This window comes from Leptodactylus fuscus, chromosome 4, assembly GCF_031893055.1.
Source record: "Leptodactylus fuscus isolate aLepFus1 chromosome 4, aLepFus1.hap2, whole genome shotgun sequence".
NCBI lineage: Eukaryota > Metazoa > Chordata > Amphibia > Anura > Leptodactylidae > Leptodactylus > Leptodactylus fuscus.
In genome coordinates, this window is record NC_134268.1 from 143259987 (window position 1) to 143285354 (window position 25368).

The 25368-nt window shown below is 44.4% G+C and overlaps 1 protein-coding gene across 2 annotated transcripts in view; it reads right to left on the minus strand.

Annotated features, from left to right (window-relative positions):
- PDE1C (phosphodiesterase 1C) overlaps positions 1–13770 on the minus strand; it is a 662111-nt gene extending 648341 nt beyond the window's left edge. The window contains exon 1 of one of the 2 annotated variants that reach the window (XM_075271101.1): positions 13458–13767. In XM_075271101.1, coding sequence (XP_075127202.1) covers positions 13458–13731 — 274 coding nt within the window. In that variant the 5' untranslated portion in view covers positions 13732–13767. Of the gene's footprint in view, positions 1–13457 lie in introns of both variants that reach the window. The other variant, XM_075271100.1, reaches the window with a different exon arrangement.
- Positions 13771–25368: the final 11598 nt, after the last annotated feature.

Genomic DNA, 25368 nt, shown 5'->3' on the forward strand with positions numbered 1-25368 from the left:
TTTGCTACTGGTATATAGTGCCATTGTCTCACTGGGAATTCCACGAATAATTTGGGGATTCATTCACCCTACATCTCAGGCTCTTGCCATATTCACCCAGGTTGTCAGTGCTGCACCAGCTCGTTCCCAGACAGCTCGGCCCGAAAAACACGTTACCTATATAGAGGATTTGGACAATGAAGACAACATGTTCTAAATCTAATGTCTGCACCTTCTCCAGAATTAAAATAAAGGCAACGTTTAACTTTCAAATAGCACTGCACAAAGGAAGAGCTTATCAGCTTGTCTCATGACATGCTACTGAAAGTGTCATTTGTGTATCTTAATGTAAATATAGTTGTATAAGCTTTTTGGGTTTTAGGCACTGCCAAGTTATTTATTACCACCCGCTCCCTTATAATGATGATGACGCCAAAGTCACTGTGGGTGTTCAGAGCTCACAGCTTTGGTTGACATTTGTCTTGCTCTCTGTCGGTACCAGCTGTCTTTTTGGATACCGTAAAGTTATATTGACTTTATTAACAGCTATAGAAGCTTTAGCCAGGTTGTGACAGTGTGTAACCCTAACAACACTACGTGGGATACACATTAATAGTCAGTCTATGTACGCTAAACGTATCACTGAAGTAATTTTTTTTCCCTCTCCCCTAATATAAGAAAGGAACAGACATTAGACCTAGACCGGGGTTCGAGGCTTGTAAAAATCCAGTATTATTTGTTCTTCATGATGTGAAATATGTGTTGAAAAGCAACCCAAGATGAAGTCAGCCATGTGTGCCAGTGTGTTACTTGGCATGCCTTTGCTGGCCCCAACTGTAAGGGTCACTCTCCATTTCCTCCATTTTCCACTCCCCTTCACACCATTTGTGGTGAAGCAATGGGATGCACTGAAGTGCACCCTCTAGCCTCGTGTGGGACAGGGACATCAGATGCCACTCCAACCCCCTCATCTTCCTCCGCCAGCCAACGGTGCGAAGATGAGAGGAGTGTGCTCTGAATGTTTTCTGCCTAGCAGAGGCTAGTTCTCACTTACGAAAATGGCCCCACTTTGACCTGTATATCAGACACAATGGTGTAGGTTTCAAAGAAACATGGCACCAACAAGTTGGAAAACGTGGGCCATGCGTGGACCGTGTTTGAGTCTGGCAAGCTCCAGATGTGCTACCAGGTTCCAGCCATTATCACAGGCGCAAAAATGCCAGGCCCCAGGTGTAGCAGGGAAAAAAAAATGCCATCTCAGCCAGGATGGCATCCCTGACCTCGGAGGCACTGTGCTGTCTGTCCCCCAAGCTGATCAGTTTCAGCACGGCCTGCTGACATCTCCCCACGCCAGTGTTACAGTGTTTTCCACTAGTAGCTGGGGTGGAGGTTGCAGCATCGTAGGGTTTCAGTCTACTCCTGCCATGAATTTTGGCCTGGGAGAGGAGATAGGCCACCCCAGTTTGCACCCGGGGACCAGACTCCACCACATTCACCCTGCCTGTCATTAAAGATAAGCACTGCAGCATCCCTGACCACAGGCGCTTGTCCATGTGTCGGTGGTCAAGTGGACCTTGCAGCAAAGCGCAGAGCTCTGGGCCCGACTGATGTTATGGGACACATGCAGGCGCAAGGCAGGGACAGCACACCAAGAGAAGTAGTAACGGCTAGGCCCAGCATAGGGAGGTGCCCCAGCTGCCATCTGCTGACGGAAGGCCTGGGTCTCCAGAAGCATAAACAAACACCAACATCTCCAGGGCCAGCAGTTTATCGATGAGGCTGTTAAAGGCTTGGGCATGGGGGTGGGTTGTGTTGTACTTCTGCCTGCAATGAAAAGCTTGGGAAATGTGGAGTGGCTGGGAAGAGGCGCATGATGGTGCAGGCCAAAAGGGCGCATGAGGGTGAACTCCCCAATGTGTCAGAGATAGGTGTGTAGGTGTCCTTGCATCATATACTTGCACCATATTTGGCTTTGGAAGTTAATTTTGTGCCAAAAAGTGGTTAAGACAGCGATCCCTCAGCTACTCCCGTTACACTGTCTAGTGAAATTACCATCTTTGGAAGTGGACCACCACTTGTAAGATCCCAAAGGAAGCAGGCAAGAGATGTGCAGTGCAGAAAAAAAGATGAGAAAATAAGTGTAGGCTGTAGAGCACAGAGGGATCGGAGAGGACAGAGCTGGTGTCGGCCAGGTATTCCCACATCATGCGCCTATACTTGTCCCTCCTGGTGACACTAGGCCCCTGAGTGGCAGTAATTTGTCCAGGGGGGCCATTAACGTGTTCCAGACATAGGAATAAGTCTTCCAACAAGGTAGAGTTTTGCATGCCTTTGCTTCTACCCACTGTTTTTGCTGCTTAGCTTCCCTCCACATCTACACTGCTTTCACCCCTAAACATCACCCCAGTTTATGCCTTTGCTTCTACCCTGTTTTTTTTTTTTTTTGTTGAATTAGCTTCCCTCTACATCTACACTGCTTTAGCCCCTAGACATCACCCCTGTCCATGTGGGGTCGGTGGCCTCGTCATCCACCAACTCCTCTTCCAATTGCGCACTGGCCCCTTACTGCAAACCGCACATGACCACAGCTTGCCCTGATGGCAACTGTGTCTCATGATCCCCACTTAGGTCCAGACAAGTCGGTGGCGGGTCCAAGACCCCAAAATTGGAAGGAAATGGCGGATGCTGCAGTATTTCTAACACCTGTTCCTGGTGCTCGGGCCTGGTCTGTGTTGTACCCTGCACCCTGCTTAACGCAGCTGCCATATCCGAAGTTGTGTTGAGCGCATGCTAATGTTTCGTGTCCAGTGCAATGGATGGGATGGGATTTCACATAAGTCTGCCACCCATGGCCACTCATGGTTGAGCAACTGAGGGAGTTGACTTTGACGAACCCGAGGGTTTTGGAGTTGGAACTACATCAAAGGTCTGTGCTGCTCACACACTCTGCTCAAAACATGATATGTTTAGTGCCAGCAGTGTGGAGACGTCGCACAACAGCCGTTGTTCCAGCAGGTACAGGCGTTGTAGGAGTGCATAGAGGCTAGCAGCAGCAACTATAGGCTTTAAAAACTATCCGCACAAGCGCCACACTTTCACCAGTAGCTCAGGAACATTGGGGTACCTTTTTCAAAAGATTAGCAGCAATGAGTTAAAAACGTGGCCCAGGCATGGAATATGTTGCAGGCTGCCAAGCTACAGAGCCGATCCCAGGTTATGGCCATTATCACACATGACAACATACCTGGGCCCAGGTGCAGTGGCAAAAACCACATTGCCGTCTCATCGAGGATGGCATGACTCACTTTGTAGGCAGTGTGCTGTCTGGCCCCCAAGCTGATGAGCTTCAGCACGGCCCGCTGACGTCTGCCCACACCAGTGTTTCAGCGTTTCCAGCTCGTAGCTGGGGTCAATTTAACAGCGGAGGAGGGTGGTGTTTCAGCCCTCCTCCCAGGAATGTTGTGTGGGGAGACAAGTCAGGCCACCACATTTTGCGACCCGGTCCACGCCTCAACTACATTCAACTACTGTGCCAAAATTGAAAGGTAGCGTCCCTGTCCGCATGCACTTGTCCATTCGTAACTGGTCACGTGGAACTTTAGGGCTAAGCGCTGAATTTAGGGACCGCCTCATGTTTGGGGGAAAGTGCTGGTGTGGACGGCACAGTGCGGTGGCGCAGTAGACACTCTGCCCAAAAAGGGCAGAGTGTCCCCCAGCCGGGATTCCAACATCTCCTGGGCCAGATTTCTTGAGATGAGGCCGTTGAAGCCTTGGGCATGCGGGTGGGTTGCGCTGTACTTTAGCATGAAATGAAAGGCTTGGGAGATGGGGAGTTGCTGGGAAGAGGCGCATGATGGCGCGGGCAAAAGGAGAAATGGCAGGAAAAGGTGAGGATGAGGGTGAACTCCCCAAAGTGTCAGAGGCAGATGTGGAGGTGTCCTGGCTGCTGGTCTGGACTGCAGCGCCAGCCCTGTCAACAGTGGGAGAGGCAGTGGCCGCCAGGCCAAACGACGATTATCCTGCGCTTGCTCTCACCCACTGAGCCCAGGGCTTGCCTTCCAAATGATGGCACCCGCAAGAGGTGGTGAGATTCCTCTCTGCAGATCTCCAACCCATCTTGGACTTGCAAATTGCACTAAATTTGTCATGTAACTGACATGTATATGATGAGTCTATCCATTGTCTGTTCATTTTGGTGAAAGTCAGCCTGTCAGCTGACAGACAGCTGTGCTTGTCAGTGATGATGCCACCGGCTGCTTGTACCCCCAGATTTTGCTGCTTAGCTTGCCTCCACATCCACACTGCTTTTGCCCCTACACATCACCCCTATCCATGCCTGTGCCTCTAGCCATAAGTCTGCCACCCATGGAAACTCATGGTGCAGAAAGTGAGGGAGCTGACTCTGAGGAACCCTTGGGTTTTGTAGCTGGTACTCCATCAAATGTCTCTGCTGCTCACACACCCTGCTGAACATACGGTATCTAGGGTTAGAGCTTGTGGTGACCTCGCACAACAGTAGGTGCTTCAGGCAGATGTAGGCCTTGCTGGAGTGTATTGCGGCTAGCTCCAGGTACTGTAGACTTGGGAAAGTGGGTGTCCAAGTGCCGCACTTTCACCCTTAGCTCAGCTAATTTGGGGTATGTTTTTAAAAATCATTGCACCACTACATTGAACACGTGGGCCAGGCATGGAACGTGTTGGAGGCTGGCAAGCTCCAGAGCCCTCCAACAAGACAAAAAAGACTGGCCCCAGGGGCAGCGGGGATAAACAAATTGCCATCTCATCCAGGATGGCATCCCTGACCTCAGAGGCAGTGTGCTGTCCGTCTCCCAAGCTGATGAGCTTCAGCCCAGCCTGCTGACGTCTCCCCACACCAGTGTTGCAGCGTTTTCAGCTCGTAGCTGGGGTCAATCTAACAGCGGAGGAGGGTGGTGTTTCAGCCCTCCTCCCAGGAATGTTTTGTGGGGAGACAAGTCAGGAAAATTCTTGAAACAGGGGAGAGTTTTGCATCTTTGCCCTTGCTGCCTATGGACATCCCTTTGCCTCTAGCCACCATTTTCCCTGCTTTGCTTGCCTCCACATCCACACTGCTTTTGCCCCTAGACATCACCCCAGTCCATGCCTTAGCTTGTACCCCCAGTTTTTCCTGCTTAGCTTGCCTCCACATCCACACTGCTTTTGCCCCTAGACATCACCCCAGTCCATGCCTTAGCTTGTACCCCCAGTTTTTCCTGCTTAGCTTGCCTCCACATCCACACTGCTTTTGCCCCTAGACATCACCCCAGTCCATGCCTTAGCTTGTACCCCCAGTTTTTCCTGCTTGGCTTGCCTCCACATCCACACTGCTTTTGCCCCTAGACATCACCCCAGTCCATGCCTTAGCTTGTACCCCCAGTTTTTCCTGCTTAGCTTGCCTCCACATCCACACTGCTTTTGCCCCTAGACATCACCCCAGTCCATGCCTTAGCTTGTACCCCCAGTTTTTCCTGCTTAGCTTGCCTCCACATCCACACTGCTTTTGCCCCTAGACATCACCCCAGTCCATGCCTTAGCTTGTACCCCCAGTTTTTCCTGCTTAGCTTGCCTCCACATCCACACTGCTTTTGCCCCTAGACATCATCCCTATCCATGCCTCTGCCCCTAGCCATAACTCTGCCACCCCTGGAAACTCATGGTGCAGAAACTTTGGGAGCTGACTTTGAGGAACCCTTGGGTTTTGTAGATGGAACTCCATCAAAGGTCTGTGCAGCTCACACACCCTGCTCAAGATATGGTATTGTAGGGTTTCAGCGTGTGTGAATGACGGACATCAGCCTGTGTTTGGACAGATGTAGGCCTTGCTAGAGTGTTTTTAGGCTAGCAGCGACTCCTGTGCACTTGCAAAAGTGGGCGCACAAGCGCCGCATTTTCAACAGTAGCTTCGGTACATTTGGGTATGTTTTCAAAAAACTTTGCACCACTAGGTTAGACGTGGGCCAAACATGGAACGTGTTGGAGGCTGGCAAGCTCCAGAGCCGCTACCAGGTTCCAGCCATTATCACAGGCGTAAAAATGCCAGGCCCCAGGTGTAGCACGGAAAAAAAAATGCCATCTCAGCCAGGATAGCATCCCTGACCTCGGAGGCACTGTGCTGTCTGTCCCCCAAGCTGATGAGCTTCAGCACCGCCTGCTGACGTCTCCCCACACCAGTGTTTTAGCGTTTGCCGCTAGTAGCTGGGGTGGAGGTTGCAGCGTCGTAGGGTTTCAGTCTACTCCTGCCATGAATTTTGGCCTGGGAGAGGAGATAGGGTACCTCAGTTTGCACCCCGGGACCAGACTCCACCACATTCACCCTGCCTGTCCTTAAAGATAAGCAGCATCCCTGACCACAGGCGCTTGTCCAAGTGTCGGTGGTCAAGTGGACCTTGCAGCAAAGCGCGGAACTAAGGGCCCACCTGATGTTGAGTGACACGTGCTGGTGCAAGGCGGGGACGCCACATCGGGAGAAGTTGTGACGGCTAGGGACAGCATAGTGAGGTGCCACAGTTGCCATCAGGTCCGGGAAGGCGGGAGTTTCAACAAGCCGGAACGCCAACCTCTCCTGGGCCAGCAGTTTAGCGATGTTGGCGTTCTAGGCTTGCGTGGGTGGGTGGTTAGCGGTGTATTTCTGCCGGCGCTCCAATGTCTGAGAGATGGTGGGTTGTTGTAAAGAAGCGCCTGATGGTGCCTTTGATGGTGCAGGAGAAGGAGATAAGACAGAAACAGGGGAGGATGAGGGAGAAGTCAACAAAGTGGCGGAGGCAGATGAAGTGATGTCCTGGCTCGTCCTCTGGAGTGCATCGCCAGCACTGTGAGCAGAGGCAGTGGCATGAACGGCGGGCGACGTTTGTCCTGCCGTTGCTGCCTGCCACTGATTCTATTGCTTGGATTCCAAATGACGGTGCATTGAAGTGGTGAACAGGTTGCTCTTCTCAGGGCCCCTACTCGATTTCGAGAGGCAAATTGTGTAGACGACACTATATCTGTCCTCGGCGCATTCCTTGAAAAAACTCTACACCTTCAAGAAACGTGCCCTCGATGGGGGAGTTTTTCTGGGCTGGGTACAAAAGGGAACATCTTCGGACATTCCAGGTCTGGCCTGGCTTCGGCAAAGCAGCTGACCTCTGCCTCTGGACATGTCTCTGCCTCTAGCTCCACACTACTTTCCCAGCTTGACATCCGCCTTGTCCAGGTGCGGTCGGTGTCCTCGTCGTCCACCACCTCCTCTTCCAACTCCTGTCTCGCCTCCTCCTCCTGCACAATGCGCATGTCAACTGGCTGCCCTGACAGCAACTGTGTCTCATCGTCGTCGATGAGGGTGGGTTGCTGGTCATCCGCCACCAAATCGACCGGAGATGGAATGGAGGAGACTCTAGTGTTTGAGCATCTGGACACAGATACTCGTCTGTTAGGTCCGTGGAATCGCGAAATGGAGGGGCAGGTTGCGGTACAGTCAAAGGAAGGGAGAACAGCTCTGGGGAGCAGGGACAGTTGGGGTTATTGTTCTGGGAAGATTGGGAATTTTGGGTGGAAGGAGGACAAGACTGTTGGGTAAGAGGAGGTAGAGGCTGACTGGCTGGTGGACAATGTGCTTTAAGCGTTATCCGACAGCCATTGCAAGACCTGTTCCTGGTTCTCGGGCCTACTAATCTTTGTACCATTCAGCCTAGTTAATGTGGAACTTTTGTGCAAAGCGCAGAACTTAGGGCCCGCCTGATGTTAAGGGACACACGCTGGTACAAGGCTCAACTCACCCTAAGTGCCAAAAACACTGCTGGTGCAAGGCTCTACTCATGCCAAGGGCCTCAATCTCTGCTGGTAGCTCAGCTTAAGGTCCTGTAACTTTGTTTGGAAGGGCTCATGTTAAGGGCTAGAAAAGTGAATTTTGGAAGGTCTTACCACATCACACACACATACACACACTCAAAATGACAGTTAAGGGTGAGGGCTTTTGGAATTCCCATTGCCTATTCCATTTGTGGTTGTCATGGAGAACGTGATTTAAAGGGGTGGTTGTTACTGTTTGTTGAGCTTAAATTGGGGTTTGTGTCCATCCATTTGGGGAGTAAAGAAGGTTTCCAGGTATTTTCCCACTTTGATAGAGGTTTTTTTGAATGTGTAAAGTGTGTAGTTGTTAGGCTGTGATGTTGGGGTAATAGAGGGTCTTTGGTGTGTTAGATGCCCCCAGACATGCTTCCCCTGCTGTCCCAGTGTCATTCCAGAGGTGTTGGCATCATTTCCTGGAGTGTCATAGTGGACTTGGTGACCCTCCAGACACGGATTTGGGTTTCCCCCTTAACGAGTATCTGTTCCCCATAGACTATAATGGGGTTCGAAACCCGTTCGAACACACGAACATTGAGCGGCTGTTCGAATCGAATTTCGAACCTCGAACATTTTAGTGTTCGCTCATCTCTACATATTAGTCTATGGAGAGAGGTGGGGGGGAGGCTGATGGAAAACACACACAGAAAACTGCTGCTACAATCTGCTACTCTGTGACCTAGGGAGCTCTTTTAACACTGCTATTCGTCAAGATAACAGGCTAATGCCCTGTTCACATCTGTGTTTGGATTCCGCTCGGGAACCCCACGAACCGAATACCAAATGCAATTGCAAGCACTGTTCTGTAAAAGCACACGGACCCCATAGACTATAATGTAATTCCAGCAGGTACTCTAGCAAGAAACTGAGCAGACAGGGGTGTAGCTACCATGGTAGCAGCTGCCACAGGGCCCGGGACACTAGGGGACCTGGCGGCAGCCGCTACCACTGCAGATTTTTTTTTTTTTTTTTAAATAGGTCGTTACCTGCTGGAGTAACTCCAGCAGATAACGGGCCCTATTTCCTTACCGATCCTGGCTCCTGCTCACAGCCACCAACGCTTCTCATTCTGCGGAGTTGGCTGTGAGCAGGAGCCGGGATCAGTAACTAAGGCCGTGGGACCGTGAACCCCACAAACATTATCATTATACTCGGGGGTTCATTCAGGAACCCCAGAGTATAATGATCGGAGACCCAGGTGAACTGAGGTTAACATAAAAAACACTGTAACATACTTACCTCTCCTGGGCTCTGGAAGGTATCAGGCTTGCTTGTGTTTAGTCCCAGACATCATGTGGGCCAGGCCTGCATCCTTGTGCGTCGCGACGCAAGCCCCGGCTCAAGTGACGTCTCTTCTATCATTGAAGATGGTAAACATCAGCATGGAGTGCGCCAGAGCCCGGGAGAGGTAAGTAACAGTGTTTTTTATGTTTGTATCCTTAGGTCTCCGATTATTATACTCTGGAGTCTGAAAAAAACTCATAGTATAATAATTGTTCATGGGTGGTCCACTATGGGGCATAATACTGTGTGCAGGGGCCACTATGGGGCATAATACTGTGTGCATGGGCCACTATGGGACATAATACTGTGTGCAGGGGCCACAATAGGGCATAATACTGTGTGCAGGGACCACTATGGGCTTAACATTGTGTGCAGGGGCCACTCTGGGGCATAATACTGTGTGCAGGGGCCACTATGGGGCATAATACTGTGTGCAAGGGCCACTATGGGGCATAATACTGTGTGCATGGGCCACTATGGGACATAATACTGTGTGCAGGGGCCGCTATAGGGCATAATACTGTGTGCAGGGACCACTATGGGCTTAACATTGTGTGCAGGGGCCACTCTGGGGCATAATACTGTGTGTGCAGGGGCCACTATGGGGCATAATACTGTGTGTGCAGGAGCCACTATGGGGCATAATACTGTGTACAGGGACCATTATGGGCATAATATTGTGTGCAGGGCCACTATGGGCATAATATTGAGTGCAGGGGCCACTATGGGCATAATATTGTGTGCAGCGACCACTATGGGGCATAATATTGTGTGCAGGGGCCACTATGGGGTATAAAAGTGCGTGCAGGAATGCTGGGTGGGGTGGTCGTCGGTTTGGGTCTTTGGGGAGAAGGCGGTTGAAGGGCCCATGTCAAAATTTCACCTCGGGGCCTCGCCATTCCTAGTTAAACCACTGTGAGCAGACTTTTATAATTGTTAAAATGGACCTACTAGGGTCATAAAATAAATCAGGACCATTAATTCTATCACTAGGAAATAACAAGATGGCTGCATTTTACTGGGTCGTACATGAGTATTTGCCAAAACAATGCCGCAATCTCTGCCAACACTGGTTGAAGCTGCATCTCACAGACTTCCTACTATGTGCACCCCCTGCATTCACTCAGCATATAATATATGTGCTGTTGAGAGCTCTTTGCTTTCTTTCACAGAGTTTTTATTTAACCAATCCTCTAAGTGGATGACAGATGTGGGGCGTAAATACAACCTAAAAATTTGCATATTCTCCACCATATAATAAGATGGAAATACATATTTTGAGTATTGAAACAAGTCTTATTGTAGTTCTGCCATTAGGTACAGGCATAAAATTCGACCACAGACTTTGGGACCCATAACTGGGTGTATGAGCTACTGGGAGAAATTATATAGTTAAAGATTTGATATTATATTAGTATCATTTTCTAATAATATATACTGTAGCACCCAACACTGAATTATTCCCAATATTACATTGATATATTTTGTAACTATTTATAAGTAGAATAGTATTTTGGTTCCAGACATGTCACACTTCCTCTTAAACTTAGAGATAGCACCAGAATAGACAACTGTACGCATTATTATGTGCATTCTAAAAACCTCAAGTAACTTTTATATTTGTCATATTTGACAGCCTAGAAATACTAGATACCATGGGAATTATATACAAAGGAAAATGTCAGAAACATCTAAAACAGTTTTTGAAAGGAGTTTTGCCACTAAGAAATGGTGAAAAGAAAGATTGTGTTCACAATTTATGTAACCTTATCTTTAGTGTAACTGCACATTCTGCACCATAAGCACAAATGTTACCACAACTAAAACTGACTGACTGATACATTTTAAAGGCCATTAAATATATTGTCTATTCCATAGCAGTTGTTTGAGCAGATGATTGTTCTCCGTTGTTTTATGTTACCAGCTATTTAAAATTGCGGAGAGGATGACTGTACATATGGGTTTATGGGATACCTCCAGAAAAACATTGCATAATAATTGATAACAAACTGAAAACTTTGCGTAAGCCCGGGGCCCCATGAGGCATAAACGTCTTGGAAAAAAATGCGCCATTCTACATCCACAGCAAAGTGGATCCCAATCCCACTTTGCGTAAAAATATGCACAGTGGACACACTGCAATTTGAAAACCGTTCCGTTTTTTGGAAATCACAGCTTGTCAATTATACCTACAGAAACGCTGGAGGTTTCCCTATAGGTTTAATTGAAGCAGAACAACTAGGAAACCTCTGCAGGCTTCCTATGAAAAGCAGTTTGGGAAAAAAAACACAATGCATTGTTGCCACAGATTTTCCTGCAGTGCTTTTTAGCTGTGAGGCGTTACGTGAGGCCTTAGCGTAATGAGGTTTTCCAGGACTACATTACTGATGACCTAAGATGTCACTAATATCAGACTGATGGGGTTTGCCTCTTAGTACCCCTACCCATCAACTGTGAAAAGACCACAACATTCAGGCAAAATTTTCTCAGACCAGTGATGTCTTATTCATTAGTCACATGGCCTCTTTGCAGCTCAGTCCCATTCAAATTAATGGTCTTATAGTGGGACTTAATGGGATTATATATATTAATGGGATGAAGAGCAGCTGCTGTACAATGTACAGACCTGTGTTTAATATGCAGTCAGTAGTCCACAGCCTCTTCAAACATACATGTAGGCAAAAAACCCTCATGTCTGATGCATCTCTAGCATATAGAGGTGGTATCGTGAAAGGTTCTAGTAACTTCAGTAGTGTATAGGCACATAGTATCATATAAACACATATATCATACCAGGAATTAAGAGCACAATCGGTAGTAAAAGTATATGGCAAGTTATTATGAGGAGTATAACGCATATTTTAACCTTTTTAGCAATCTTATAACAATAACAAATATGACATGACATATAATCTATTTAGTTTGATAAACACAATGTCAGAATTGTAAACTATGATTATTCTTCAAAATTATTCAATGATCATATTCATTCATCTAATATTATCTTGTAATGTACACAAGCAGATGCAGTTTCTTAGCTTGTGTCCTTTACTATTGAAATATTGCTCCTAAAAGGACTAGCTTGGTAATATAATTGTGTATTATGGGAATGAGCCAAATGCAATTTACAATTATATTGGTTCAAGTGACTTCAATATTCACATTAAATGCATAAAAGTTGAAATCTTAGTTGACCAACTTATTTGATGAACTACCCACTGGTACATGGTTAATGCAACCAGAGTTAGATCTGGCAGTTTTGGTATGGGGTACCACATGGACCATGTGTATGCCGAAGCCTGGGCCCACCATAGAGGCATCTCTACTTTTGGTAGCCTAATGCAGTCCTGAGATCAGATAAGTAAAAATGTGTATTAACCACTAGCAGATCCTTATGGACTGGTGGTTTAGTGTCACAAATACCCTTGACAGGTTCCCTTTAAATAAAAGAAAGTTACTATGGAAACCAAATATACTATGGAAGTCATATTATGAGTAAAAGGTCTCTCTAATGGTTCTCTGGACATAAAGAACTATAGGAAACATAAAACTATATAAATCTAATGTTATGACACAGTGATAAGTGTTCCAATACACTGTTCACAGACATTAGTGCTGGACACTAAAGGACATGCACATTTATTGCAGCAAGAGAAGACTGGTGGCCGTCATCATGTATCCTGCACATTGCTGCAAAGTAAGCAGTGACACTTGTCCTATACAAGTAACACTTACAGAACAAATACGCTTGGACTGTTAACATCGAAAATCTATCAATAAAAATATTTACTTGTAAATCAATGTAATCTTGTTATTCATTGGAAATACATTGACATAAATAAAATGTACTGTCACCTATTACCCATAATGTTTTGATGTTCCAAACATAATTAACATATTACAAATGTGAGAAAATGCTGATCCAAACTTCAACACATATATGAGAAATGCAATATTGTGGACCATGTCTGTATATATAGCACAAATCACCATGACCTGACTTTTTAGGCCAGTTACTAGCAAATGTAACTTTTGATATTATCATTGAGTTTTTAACACGAAAGGCAATGCATGTATAGTTGAGATAATACATCAAAACATAAAAGTGCATGATTTATTACAATCAAGTACTTCGATGAAAGAACTATTGGTCGTATAGCTTAAATATGTACTGGTAAAGCATTTTGATTAGTATGTATTATTTCATAGACTCATATATATATATATATATATATATATATATATATATATATATAGAGATATATATATATATCAGCTTGTAATAATAAGCCAGCAGTTAGCAGAAACTTTTCTCCTGTAAGTAGTGACTGGTGAGAGCAGAGAGGACTTACAGTTTGAGCTGCTGCCGCTGTATGGGGAAGAGTTGCTAGGTGCTGAATCTTCGGTTGCAGTCGCTGTCTTCAGCACCACGGACAGTTCCCCTGGTTCCACCACGCCTGGATCTGCTCTTTCCCAAGCTGGGTGAGGAAGACTTTGTGCCAAGCAGTCGGATGCCCTGCGCTTCTTTCCTTTGCCAAACTTCAACTCGTTGTCTGTTCCAGGGTCTTTGTTTAGCTGGACCACTGTGTTTTTTGACCTGGTCAGAGCTGATGTTACAGATCCCATGACTATGTGCAGGTGATCAATAGCAGCTTGTACTATCTGAATGTAGGCAATACGTAGCAGTTCTGTTATAGAATTTACTATTTAACCCCTTTCCAGCTTTTTATACCAATGAACTGAACAGCTGAGCCTTTCTTAAATTACCATTTTCATGTTGTTAAGCCTGGTGTCCTATTTACTAAGATAAATTATCAGCATTTCCCTTAGTCTTATTCAACAGTGGTCATCCAATTCATCTCAGAGCTGCTCTTGTCTTGCCTTCTTGCTTGCAAGTTTGAAAAGTCAATGTGCTGCTGTATGTGTTTCACTGTCACTGCCTGCTTGTTGATGCTCTTGCTCGATCAGACTTCCTCTAGAGATATAATGAATGAATTCAGGTTCCTCCTCCTGCACGTCTCCTGTGTACTACTATATACTCTAATGCCCTTTGCCAACTGTATCCACCATACAAATGACTGCTGTACATAAGCACCATAAAAGCCTGTCTTGTGTTTGGTCTATAAATACTAAGTACTACTAAGAAAGCTATTTTACTGACACTCCATTTGAACTTTTCTCCAGAGGTTCTGCTAGGACATTGAAGATTTATGCACTTTTCATAAATCTAAAGGATAAAATCACATTATAATCATGTGATTCCTATACCAGGTATAATCATAGCGGAGATCCAAAGTACCATGGATGATGAGCCATGATGTCTGACCACTAGGACCCTCAGCAAGTACAAGAGTGAGGGTCCCCAAGTCTTTTGTGTTAATGGAGCAGCAGTGAACATGTCAATCACCACTCCATCTTTAAGATCGAGAAAGATAGTCGAAGAAAGTGTCCATTAGTCTCATACAAGTGATTGTAAAGGTGTACAGTACCACTCCATTCACATAGGAACTCAGAGACTCCCACTCTAGTGGCTACTAGTCTTTTAGCAGTCACTTATCCTGTGAATATGTGCTAAGTGTTATTTATGACATAACCTCTTTAAAGCAGTTGTATTCTGAGATAATATAGTGTGAAGTTCAAGGCCCTGATCTACAAAATAATGATTAATGGACATTTCTGTAAGGATTTCTCCCCATATATCCTGTGAGGCTGCGATGTATCATTGACATTTGATGTGCTAATGAAATCTCTGTGGTCGTGCATGGAGTATAACTAATGGCTGCTACACTGGCCTCATATATGCAAGTCATGGGAAATCTGTGACAGTACTAAGCAGAGAGGAGTTATCTCTAATCCCATGAGCACTATACAGCATAGGAACAGATGGATTTTTCCTTCAATGCACAAACCATGAACAATTTGATTGAAACCCTATTCTGAATAATATTACCATAGCAGCTTTCAAATAATTATTAAAATTAGTATTGTTTTTAAGTAGTTTTATAAAAATAAGCTGCAGAGACTTTTGGAAGAGGACCTGGAGACACAGTACATGCAAGCTAACAAAAGTTGAAATATAGTGACCAGTCAGTTCTCTTGACCGGCTGTAGAGTCTACTGGGTGCGGTACCGAACCCAGTAGAGTATGGACCCACTATAAAGAGGTCGCCATGAAGTGGCAAGTGGGCTTATGCACATTGATCAATATGTATACTAAGAACCTCATGTTCAGTATTGTAGAATTTGCTGAGAAGCACTAGATCAATGTATAAGATTGGGATGTGCAGGCCATGTCTTTTTCTTTTTTTGATTCTGTATCAGAGTATGCTGCGACATGACCTTCTATCAAGGTGAAAGATAACACCAGTTTCAATAAAACAGACATGTCAGTAGAGCTTATACTGTAACTCTACTTGAAACCATAGTTTCCATTTTTAATTGACATTATGACATGAGAGTTTTCTGTTGTCTCTGGCCCCTCCACACAGTATTATCCCAATAGTGGCCCCTACACACAGTATTATCCTCCATAGTGGCCCCTGCACACAGTATTATCCCCCATAGTGGCCCTGCACACAATATTATCTCCCATAGTGGCCCCTGCACACAGTATTGTACCCCATAGTGGCCCCTGCACACAGTATTATGTCCCACTGTGGACACCCATAAACCATTATTATACTCTGGGGTCTTTTCAGACCCCAGAGTATAATAATCAAAGACCCAAGGGGAGAAAAACATTTAAAAAACTATGTTACTCACCTATCTCCCGACTCCTGCGCTGTCGGCCTCCGAAGTAGTCCATCTTCAATTACGTCAGACGTCACATGACCCAGGATGCAGGCCGGGGTCATGAGACGTCAGACGACTAGGCCGAAGCCTGCACGGATCGTGGAGAGGTAAGTAACAGTGTTTTTTATGTTTCTTACCTCTCCCGGGCCGCCAATCATTATACTCGGGGGTCCGAAAAGACTCAATGACTTACAATTGAGTGGAAACCAACCTACAGATGGGCAACACTCGACATAAGTGCACTATACAGCAACATATCACATAATATAGGTCTAGCAACTGTAAATGAAACCCTGTCCCTTGACCCTTCACTTCCTTCCAACCAGAGAGAATTTCTTCTCAGAGCCATAGCTTTTATACTCATCCATAATGTTTTTGAGTTTGAATCTCATGTCTATCTACAAGTTAAAGGGACTGTGGGCACCCGCATGGCGCGCAGCTATGCTAACATTGTCATGGGGGCCTTTGAGAAATCCCTTATTTATTCCTCACACACATAGCCTACTAATTTAGTCTACTATAAAAAATGTAGTATGGGGAATGATGAAAAAAAAATTAATGCCATTTTAGTCATACATTTGCAGTAGAATTTCCAGAGCAATGGAACAAATCAAAGTTCTGAGAAAACATGTTCTTGCTTTGTTATTTTAGGAAGAATGAATGTTAGGAAAACAGTTCTTCTTACCAACATCTGATGTACATGTATGAAGGATGGTAGCACTTTAACTGCTTCTGGATCGCCTGTTTGCTTTATATGTCTAGACAGTCCACTCTTAACACTGCAAGGACATACAGTGGGGAAAAATGTATTTAGTCAGCCACCAATTGTGCAAGTTCTCCAACTTAAAAAGATGAGGTCAGCCTGCAATTGACATCATAGGTAAACCTCAACGATGAGAGACAAAATGAGAAAACGGGGAGAAAAAGTGGGAGAACTTGCACAATTGGTGGCTGACTAAATACATTTTTTCCCCACTGTATATTTTGCAATCATGCAGCTGGGGAAGGAAGAGGCTATAGGGAAGTCAAATATGGTTTTTCACTGTGTCACTTCCTAATTGCTGTTTACACATCACTCAATGAGTATACACAGATATGGAAGGTATCATGATGCATCTCCCCTACTGACCCACTAGTCATATGAATGCCAGGGGCCATGACCTGTATCAGCTGCTGGCTTCTAGAAGACCTAAATCAGCTCTGTAGTAAGAGATAGAGATTTTAAAAAATTAAAATACAAAAAAACTAAATGGAATAAAAATGCCACTGCCACACCAACATCACAGGTTCTAGCCCCACCTCCAGTGACAGGACAATAATTGTCACCTACATACCAATTAACATAACATAAAGAAAAAACTAGTTTTAAAAAAGTTTTATTAGCACTTTTTGTTATTAAAAAAAAACAAACATGAAATGGTGGAAAACAGACACATTTCCAACTACTTTTTTATTTACATTTTCTTGGATATTAAAATAAAGAAAAAACATGTACAAATAAAAACATTAAAAAAAACATATTTATCACTAAAAAAGACTGAAAAAAAGCTATTTGAATAACCTAAAGGAAATAAATGTTATAAACCTCAGAATGTATGCATGAAAAAAGCAGGTCCTGAACCAGGAGAATTGAGCTGGTGCTGAAATGGTTAAATATGACATCTACTCAACGCTTGCTTTACACACCAGCAGGCAGTGTGCTTGGAGACAACTCTGATCGTAGACATTTATTTTAACTTTCACTATTAGCAGCCAAACTATTGTGGCAGGGCTCATAGAAATTTTTCCATAGAATGAAATACATTAGCTAATAATGATGGGCAAACCGATTTGTTAAAAGTCATATTTTACCCGAATATTCCATATTGCTTGTTTTTTTTAACTAAATCAAAAACTTTGTGATTTGTCTGGGACAAAGTAAGAAAAAGTCTTTTCAGAGTATAATAATCGGAGACCCAGGAGGAGAAAAACATAAAAAAACACTGTTACTCATAGTGGACAACATGGACACCGCCACCACCACACAGCAAGTGCAAAGCGATGTCTTCACCAACACTGAGCGCACCTGTCTTTACAAGCGCTTAGCGCTCCTGTCCTGCCTGCCAGCGCTCACCTGTGCCTTCACAAGTGCTCCGTGCTTCTAAACATGGACTCCCCCGCTTCTTTTTGCAAAATAAGTCTCCGCCCCCTAGCGTCAGGACGCACGCTGAGGGAGGAGACATTGTGTAAGGTCCTGTTCAGGCCTGCACGGGGTGGAAAGCGAACATCCCGCAAAGGCTAAAAAAATAGGTCACTCACGGTACCGCCGGTAAGATCGGACCTTCACCTACTGGAGGGGGGGGCGAGCTCTCAGACGTAAAAAAATGTTGTTTTTTTTTTCAAATTGACACGTCGGGGGCCAGGGCCCGGCCCCCTGACGTTTCGGGCCCTGTGGCAGCTGCCTCTGCTGCTACGGTGGTAGTTACACCACTGTGGTGAGGGTGTTATAGTGCTCAGACTGTATATACCATTCACAAAAGGCATCCGTTTATTTCTTTCTTTTTTTTTTTTAATGTAGATTGTGAGCCCCACATAGAGCTCACATTGTACATTTTTCCCTATCAGTATGACTTTTTTGGAATATGGGATGGAAATCCATGCAAACACGTGGAGAACATACAAACTCCTTGCAGATGTTTTTTTTGCCCATGGTGGGATTTGAACACCAGGACTCCAGCGCTGCAAGGCTGCAATGCTAACCACTAAGCCACCGTGTGGCCCCTCGGCATCTGTTCATTTCTGACAACCAGTGGCTGTCTATAATCCAATAGGCAGTTCTGTCCTCAGATATACATACCTTTCACAGAAAGGTATCCGTTCATTTCTGATAACCAGTGGCTATCTATAATCCAATAGACAGCTCTGTCCTCAGATTTATACATACCTTTGCCAAAAAGGCATCCGTTCATTTCTGACAACCAGTGGCTATCTATAATCTAATAGACAGCTCTGTCCTCAGATTTATATATACCTTTCACAGAAAGGCATCCGTTCATTTCTGAAAAATGTTGAGGCCTACTACAGCAACATTAAATGTAGAGGTATCAGACCGGAGACAGCATTTTTTGTTGCAAATGCAAGACTATATGAAAACGCACATAGACATCTTACCACAAGAGTCTTTCCTGCTGGACTACTGGGTGTCAAAGATGGAAATGTGGCCTGAACTTGCCCAGTATTCCCTGGGGTTACATTCCTGTCCAGCAGCTAGCGTCTTTTCTGAACGACTGTTCAGCACTGCAGGTGGTGTTGTGACAGAGCTTCGGACAAGACTCTCTGCTGACAATGTTGATCGCCTGAGTTTCATAAAGATGAATCCTGGATTGAAAAGGGCTATAACACACCATTGGCAATATAAAGAAATCCTGCACATACCTTTTTTTTTTTTTTAAGTTACAATTTTTCGGAGGCTCATGTGCTTCAATTTTTGGACTCCCAGCTATTGAAAAAAACTTATTTTAAGGCCTATGCTTCCTTGGGGAGAGGTCACTCATATGACTGAGTCTCATGTGCTTCAAATTTTGGACTCCACGCTGTGTAGTCATGAATATATATTTTACCGGCTATGCTTACTTTTAAAGAGGTCGTTCATGTGACTGAGGCTCATATGCTTCAATTTTTGGACTCCACTCTGTGTAGTGATTAACAATTAACAATGTTTTATGGCCATTTAAGTGTTCCCTTGCTCTTTCTATGCATTCTAATAACTTGTATGTGTTTTGGGTAACTTTTTTTAGCTTTTAAAAAATCTTAGAAAAAAAAAATCCCATAGGATTAGGATCGGAATTGGGATCGAGATCGAGTTCGAATGGAAAATTATTGGAAATCGGATTTCAAAATCGATCCTGAAAAGTCAAGATCGACTCAACCCCACTCATGAGTAAAGTGGGTCACTTCCTCAAGCCCTTTGAGGAGGCCACCAAATTTTTCAGCAGGGACAACTGCAGCATCAGCCATGCCTTCCCTTTATTATATATTTTACAGGAAATACTTACACAGTTACTGCTAGCCCTGGGTCAGTGTCATTAGGGTGGAGGACCTGGGACTAGTAGATTGGGAGGAGGAGGCAGAATCTTTTTCAAATGCAAAGGGGGCCCTTGATATGTCACAGACAAGGAAGGAGTTTCACCCATATATCTTTCAAGAAGATGACGACCAAGCGGTCAAGAAGACCAATGAACCATGGTAGGCCCCTGGGTTCGTGCACACACTTGCAAGCATGGCAGGTTGTAATTCAATGCTGCTTACACAACCGTATTATTAGTATCAAGCTAATGCTTGATGCTAATTATTTTTAATGACAAGTGTATTATTAGCATCAAGTACTGCAGTGATTTTCAACCTTTTCAAGTGAAGTACCCGTAGTGAGAAAATGTCCCAACCAAGTACCCCCAAAGTAGCAATCACTTATAAAAGTTAGTAAAATAAAGCTTTTTTTGGAAGTTTCATTAACAATTGTGTAAAGACATTTACAGTGCCGCCACATCTAGTATAATGGGCCCTTCAGTGCTCCCACATTCATTATAATGGCACCACCAGCATCCCCATATGTAATATAATGGCCCTCACATTTCAGACCCCCACAGTGTCCCCACATGTAATATAGTGGCATCCAAATGTAAAATAAGAACCCCAACAGTACCATAGCAGCCCCCATATAGTATAATGTCCCATAGTGACTTTTCCACACAGTATAATATCCCATAGTGGCTCCTCCATGCAGTATAATGTCTTTGAGAGGCTTCTACATTAATAAAATTCATACATAGGGTTTCTCTTACAATATTGTTTTTTTTCTGGGGTTCAGTCAAACCTGATATTTTGGGAGGTATGTCACACATGAACTACAATTATAATCTGAGGGTCTCTTTGGCCCCTCAGAGTATAACTATCAGAGGTCTAAGGCAGGTACTGTAACATATAAACATTGTTACTTACCTTGCCTGGGTTCTGGTGCTTCTCCTCATGTTGCTCCAGCCTACAGAGATGCCGTCAGGCTGTCAAGTAGAGATTGAGTCATTAAGCTACATGATCCATGTGACCACCTGATGTCATCTCTATAGGCCAGAGCAGCATGAGGAGAAGTGGCAGAGCCGAGGACAGATAAGTAACACTGTTTTTATATTTAATTACCTCTTTGTTGCCTCCACTAATTATACTCTGAGGGTCTGAAGAGACTCTCAAAGTATAATTGTAGTTCGTGAGTAACGAACTCAACCATTAGGGGAAGACTCTCACCATGTTGCATACCCGCGAGGACAATTGGGTGTACCTCGAGAAGTACATGTACTGCGCCTTGAAAAGCACTGAAATAGAAGAATGTGTACTGAATCTTCATGCTTAGACCCTCGCTATAAATCCAAATTGGGGGAATTCATTCCTGCGACCCAAAGGCATATTACCAGGATACACTATGACTTAAGCCAATTTACGCTCTAGATCAGGGGTAGGGAACCTTTGGCTCGCCAGCTGCTGTGAAACTACAACTCCCAGCATGCTCCATTCACTTCCATGGGAGTTCCCAGAACAGCAGAGCCAGTATGCATGCTGGGAGTTGTAGTTTTGCAACAGCTGGAGAGCCGTACGTTCCCTACCCCTGCTCTAGATCATACCAAATTTATTCAACTTGAAACCAATCTTTGGACCGAACCACCCAAACCCAAAACAAGGCTCAACCATCTCTAGTAGTTACACTAATATTGCAGTCTATGGTAAAAGTAATCTAGTTTTGTTATATAGCAGCCTCCATGATTTCACATAAAAGGAACGAGATCCCTGCCCACAAACTTACAATCTATTGTCTTCCAGACTCTTCCATTTTTTTCAATAAGAGATTTAACAGTAAGCTGCAAACAGCAAGAATTTTTATTTACAGGGTAGGCACTGTACTACTAAATTGCACACAAGTGAGAGATTGTTTTGGTAAGATGATAGATGATCTAGTCATATGGCTGTCTGCATATATTCTTGCACTGTACTGCTGTTCTGTCCGCCTCTAGTACCCTGAACTAGAAATACGGTATATTTTCAAACAGCGTTAATGAGGATCTTAATTTACAAAGAGCAGCACATTTTAGTTTAATGTCAACATCAAAAAGAACAGTTGAAAAGATAAAGCATAAAACTGTCATGCTGCAGCTTTGTAGTTGTCTACAATTACATTTTAATAGACATCAGGCTTTTATCACTTCTATGATAAGTTTGCAAAGCTAACATAATCTGATTGTTGAATTAATACTTTATAATGGCTTCAAACAGGTCAATTTTAATATCTTCATTGAAATAAATCAAAGTATAAAATAGCCTATAGACCAATATCATTAATTAACTTGGATGCCAAAATACTAAAAAAAATTTGGTTTTTAGGCTGAGTACAGTGATACTGTCCAGGGTGACTACAGATTAAACTGGCTTTATTCTGACGCAGACAGCAAAAATGAATACCAGATGTCTATTCACTAATCTCCAGATACCTATGATAATGCTGGCAATAGAAATATAGCTTCTCTAGACTTTGATTCAGTGATGTGGGCATTTATATGGGAAACTAAGATGGCTAGAACTGCCAGTTACCTTTAATGGAGTCACTTACTGGATTCAGCACTAACAGCTGTCTCCTTCTCACACAGCGTCTTACTACCGTATGGTTTTGTAGCCCATTCCAGCCTTATGCGGGTCTATGATCTTGTCCTTGACATCCCTAGGCTGGGTTCACACGGGGGAAGGGGGTTTGCAGCAGATTTTGACGCAGAGGCTGCCTTAGAATCTGGTCCAAAAAACAGCTAGCCATGACTGTATGCCAATGCAGTGCATACAGTGCACCAGTAGCCAGTCGCGGCATTCCGCTCCAGATTAGGCCAAATGAATGAGCCTAGTTGGGAGGAGTGTCTCGCCGCATACGTCCATGGCTAAATTAGCCATGGAATCCGTGGAAACCACTCGCGGAAAAAGGAACCGATTGAATTCAATGGGAGGCAGTTTTTTGAGCTGGTTTTTGACAGATTCTGCGTCAAAACCCTGACCAAAAAAATCCTGCGTGAACCCAGCCTTAGAGTCTGACTGAATAATTGAGTCTGTGGAGAGGAGTCTTTTATACAGGTGACTATATAAGGTAGCTGTCTTTATTTATTTTTAATGTAGATTGTGAGCCCCATATAGGGATCACAATGTACTTTTTTTTTCCTACCAGTATGTCTTTGTAGAATGAGAGGAAATCCACACAAACACAGGGAGAACATACAAACTCCTTGCAGATGTTGTTCCTGGCAGGATTCAAACCCAGGACTCCAGCGCTGCAGTGCTAACCACTGAGCCACCATGTTGCCCCAGACAGCTGTCTTTAATGGTAGGAAGTTGATTGGGAGAGTCTAACTGGTCTGTAGGAGCCAGAACTCCTAATGGTTGGTAGAGGATCAAATACTTATTTCTCTATGCAAAATACAAATACATTTATGCAAAGAGGGTGATGGCAACTGCAATAGTAATAATTCCACTTGATGTGCAGGCCCAACATTCAAAAGACCTATCTGAGGAGTATCTAAGGCACCCTCAGGTGATGGTGGCACTAACACGTTTACACTGTTGCTGGTTTTGGTAGCAGCAGCTACATGCAAGGTGTAAGAACTGCAAACAGATAATTAGCCATTGGCATGTGGGCATACCAGCTTTTTCTGTACTCACATGAAATAGCATTACTAGCTCATTTTTCAAAATTGAATTGACAGGGCCCCCAAATGAGCAAGACCATTCTACTTCTTCTTTGTAGGCAAGCCACATCTACACCTAGCACATGGTAATCACCATTATCATTCATTATCATCTCCATTGGCCTCTTTTCCTCCATGTCAATATCAGTTGTCATCTATAAAGGAATATCGATCTGTCCAGTAAACCGCAATCTTCACCCAGTTATCCAGCTGGTCTGCAACTTTAACTTCTATCTGTTCATGTTACTGGTGGTGTAGTCACTGCTGTGCCACTTATTGGAAGCTACTACGCTTTCCAACTGATAGAAAGCCTCAATGGAGACTGGGCATCACGGTGGCTCAGTGGTTAGCACTGAAGCCTCACAGGGCTGGGGGTCCTGGGTTTGAATCCTGCCTGGAGCAACATCTGCCAGGAGTTTATATATTCTCCCTGTGTTTGCGTGGGTTTCCTCTCATTCTATGAAGACATACTTAAAGGGGTATTCCCATGTCCCTTGCTCAACAGTCTTCGCTTCTTCCTGGTTTATTACATCAATTGGTGGGCGGGGTTTCATATGCAAAGCTATACTGTCTGACTACCTCCAGTTTAGCCTCGACCCCAAATTAGTGTGTAGCTCCGCCCACCACATAGCGTGATCCTATGGGATGACTGAAGGGCCTGTGATGTCATCAAAGGTCCTATAACACTTGGATTTAGCTTGTTCTATATAGAGTCGGCTAGATCCTAGTGGGCTAAGGGATCAGGTCCTTCTGCCCACTAGCTTTTAGCCTGCTCAATATAACAAAGCTAAATCCTAGTGAGCAGAGGGACCAGGTCCCACTAGGATTTAGACTGTTTTATATAAGAAAGCAGCACTCATTCCCCCCCCCCCTCCTTTATCTGAGAGCAGGAAGCTAAGTCACAGGACACAGACACAGGAACAGCTACAGACACAGGCTCGCTCCCGTGCTCTTAGCCCCTCCTCCCTCCCCCCTGAGAGCAGGCAGCTATGTCACTTGACATTTGAGCAGATAATCCCAAGGGCCATAGAAACGCAGTGTCAACAATGAAGTGAATAAATTAAGATAGTGGACAAACAAAGCAGTTTTGCTGAAGCAGTGTATTTGGAAAAGTCTTAAATACACATTAACAAGCAGTATAGATAGGATCCTTGTTATGGGACAATCCTTCTAAATGAAAGAAAAAAAATGTACATTATGATCCCTATATGGGGTTCACAATCTACAATTACAAAAAAAAAAAAGTCTCAATGGAGAATACCCAGCCACCATTATTTCTCAAGAAAAGTTGTTCCTGCAGGGAAATGTGCATCCCACCATTAATATGTGGAGCGGCACTTGGGCAAGGACAACACATAGATGTCATGACCCGCTGAGTCAATGTTTTGAGTGTCTGAGGCTACAGTATAGAAACGTAGCAAGACCTCCCATATGTATTTTAACATGGATTTTTTGAAATAAAGAATGGATTTTTTATTGCAAACTTCTTAATGGTGAGTGTCCAGTTTTCTCTTTTTCTGGACCATGTTACTTTCTAGTACTACTTACTGCCATCAACATCACCTCCTCGGTGCCATTTCTTTCCCTCTTCTTCCTCATTTCATGGTTACAAGGTGAAACGTTCATTTAGTGGCACAGTTGTATATGCTAGAGCAGTGATGGCAAACCTTTTAGAGATTAAGTCCCCAGACTGCAACCCAAAACCCACTAAATTATCACAAAGTGCC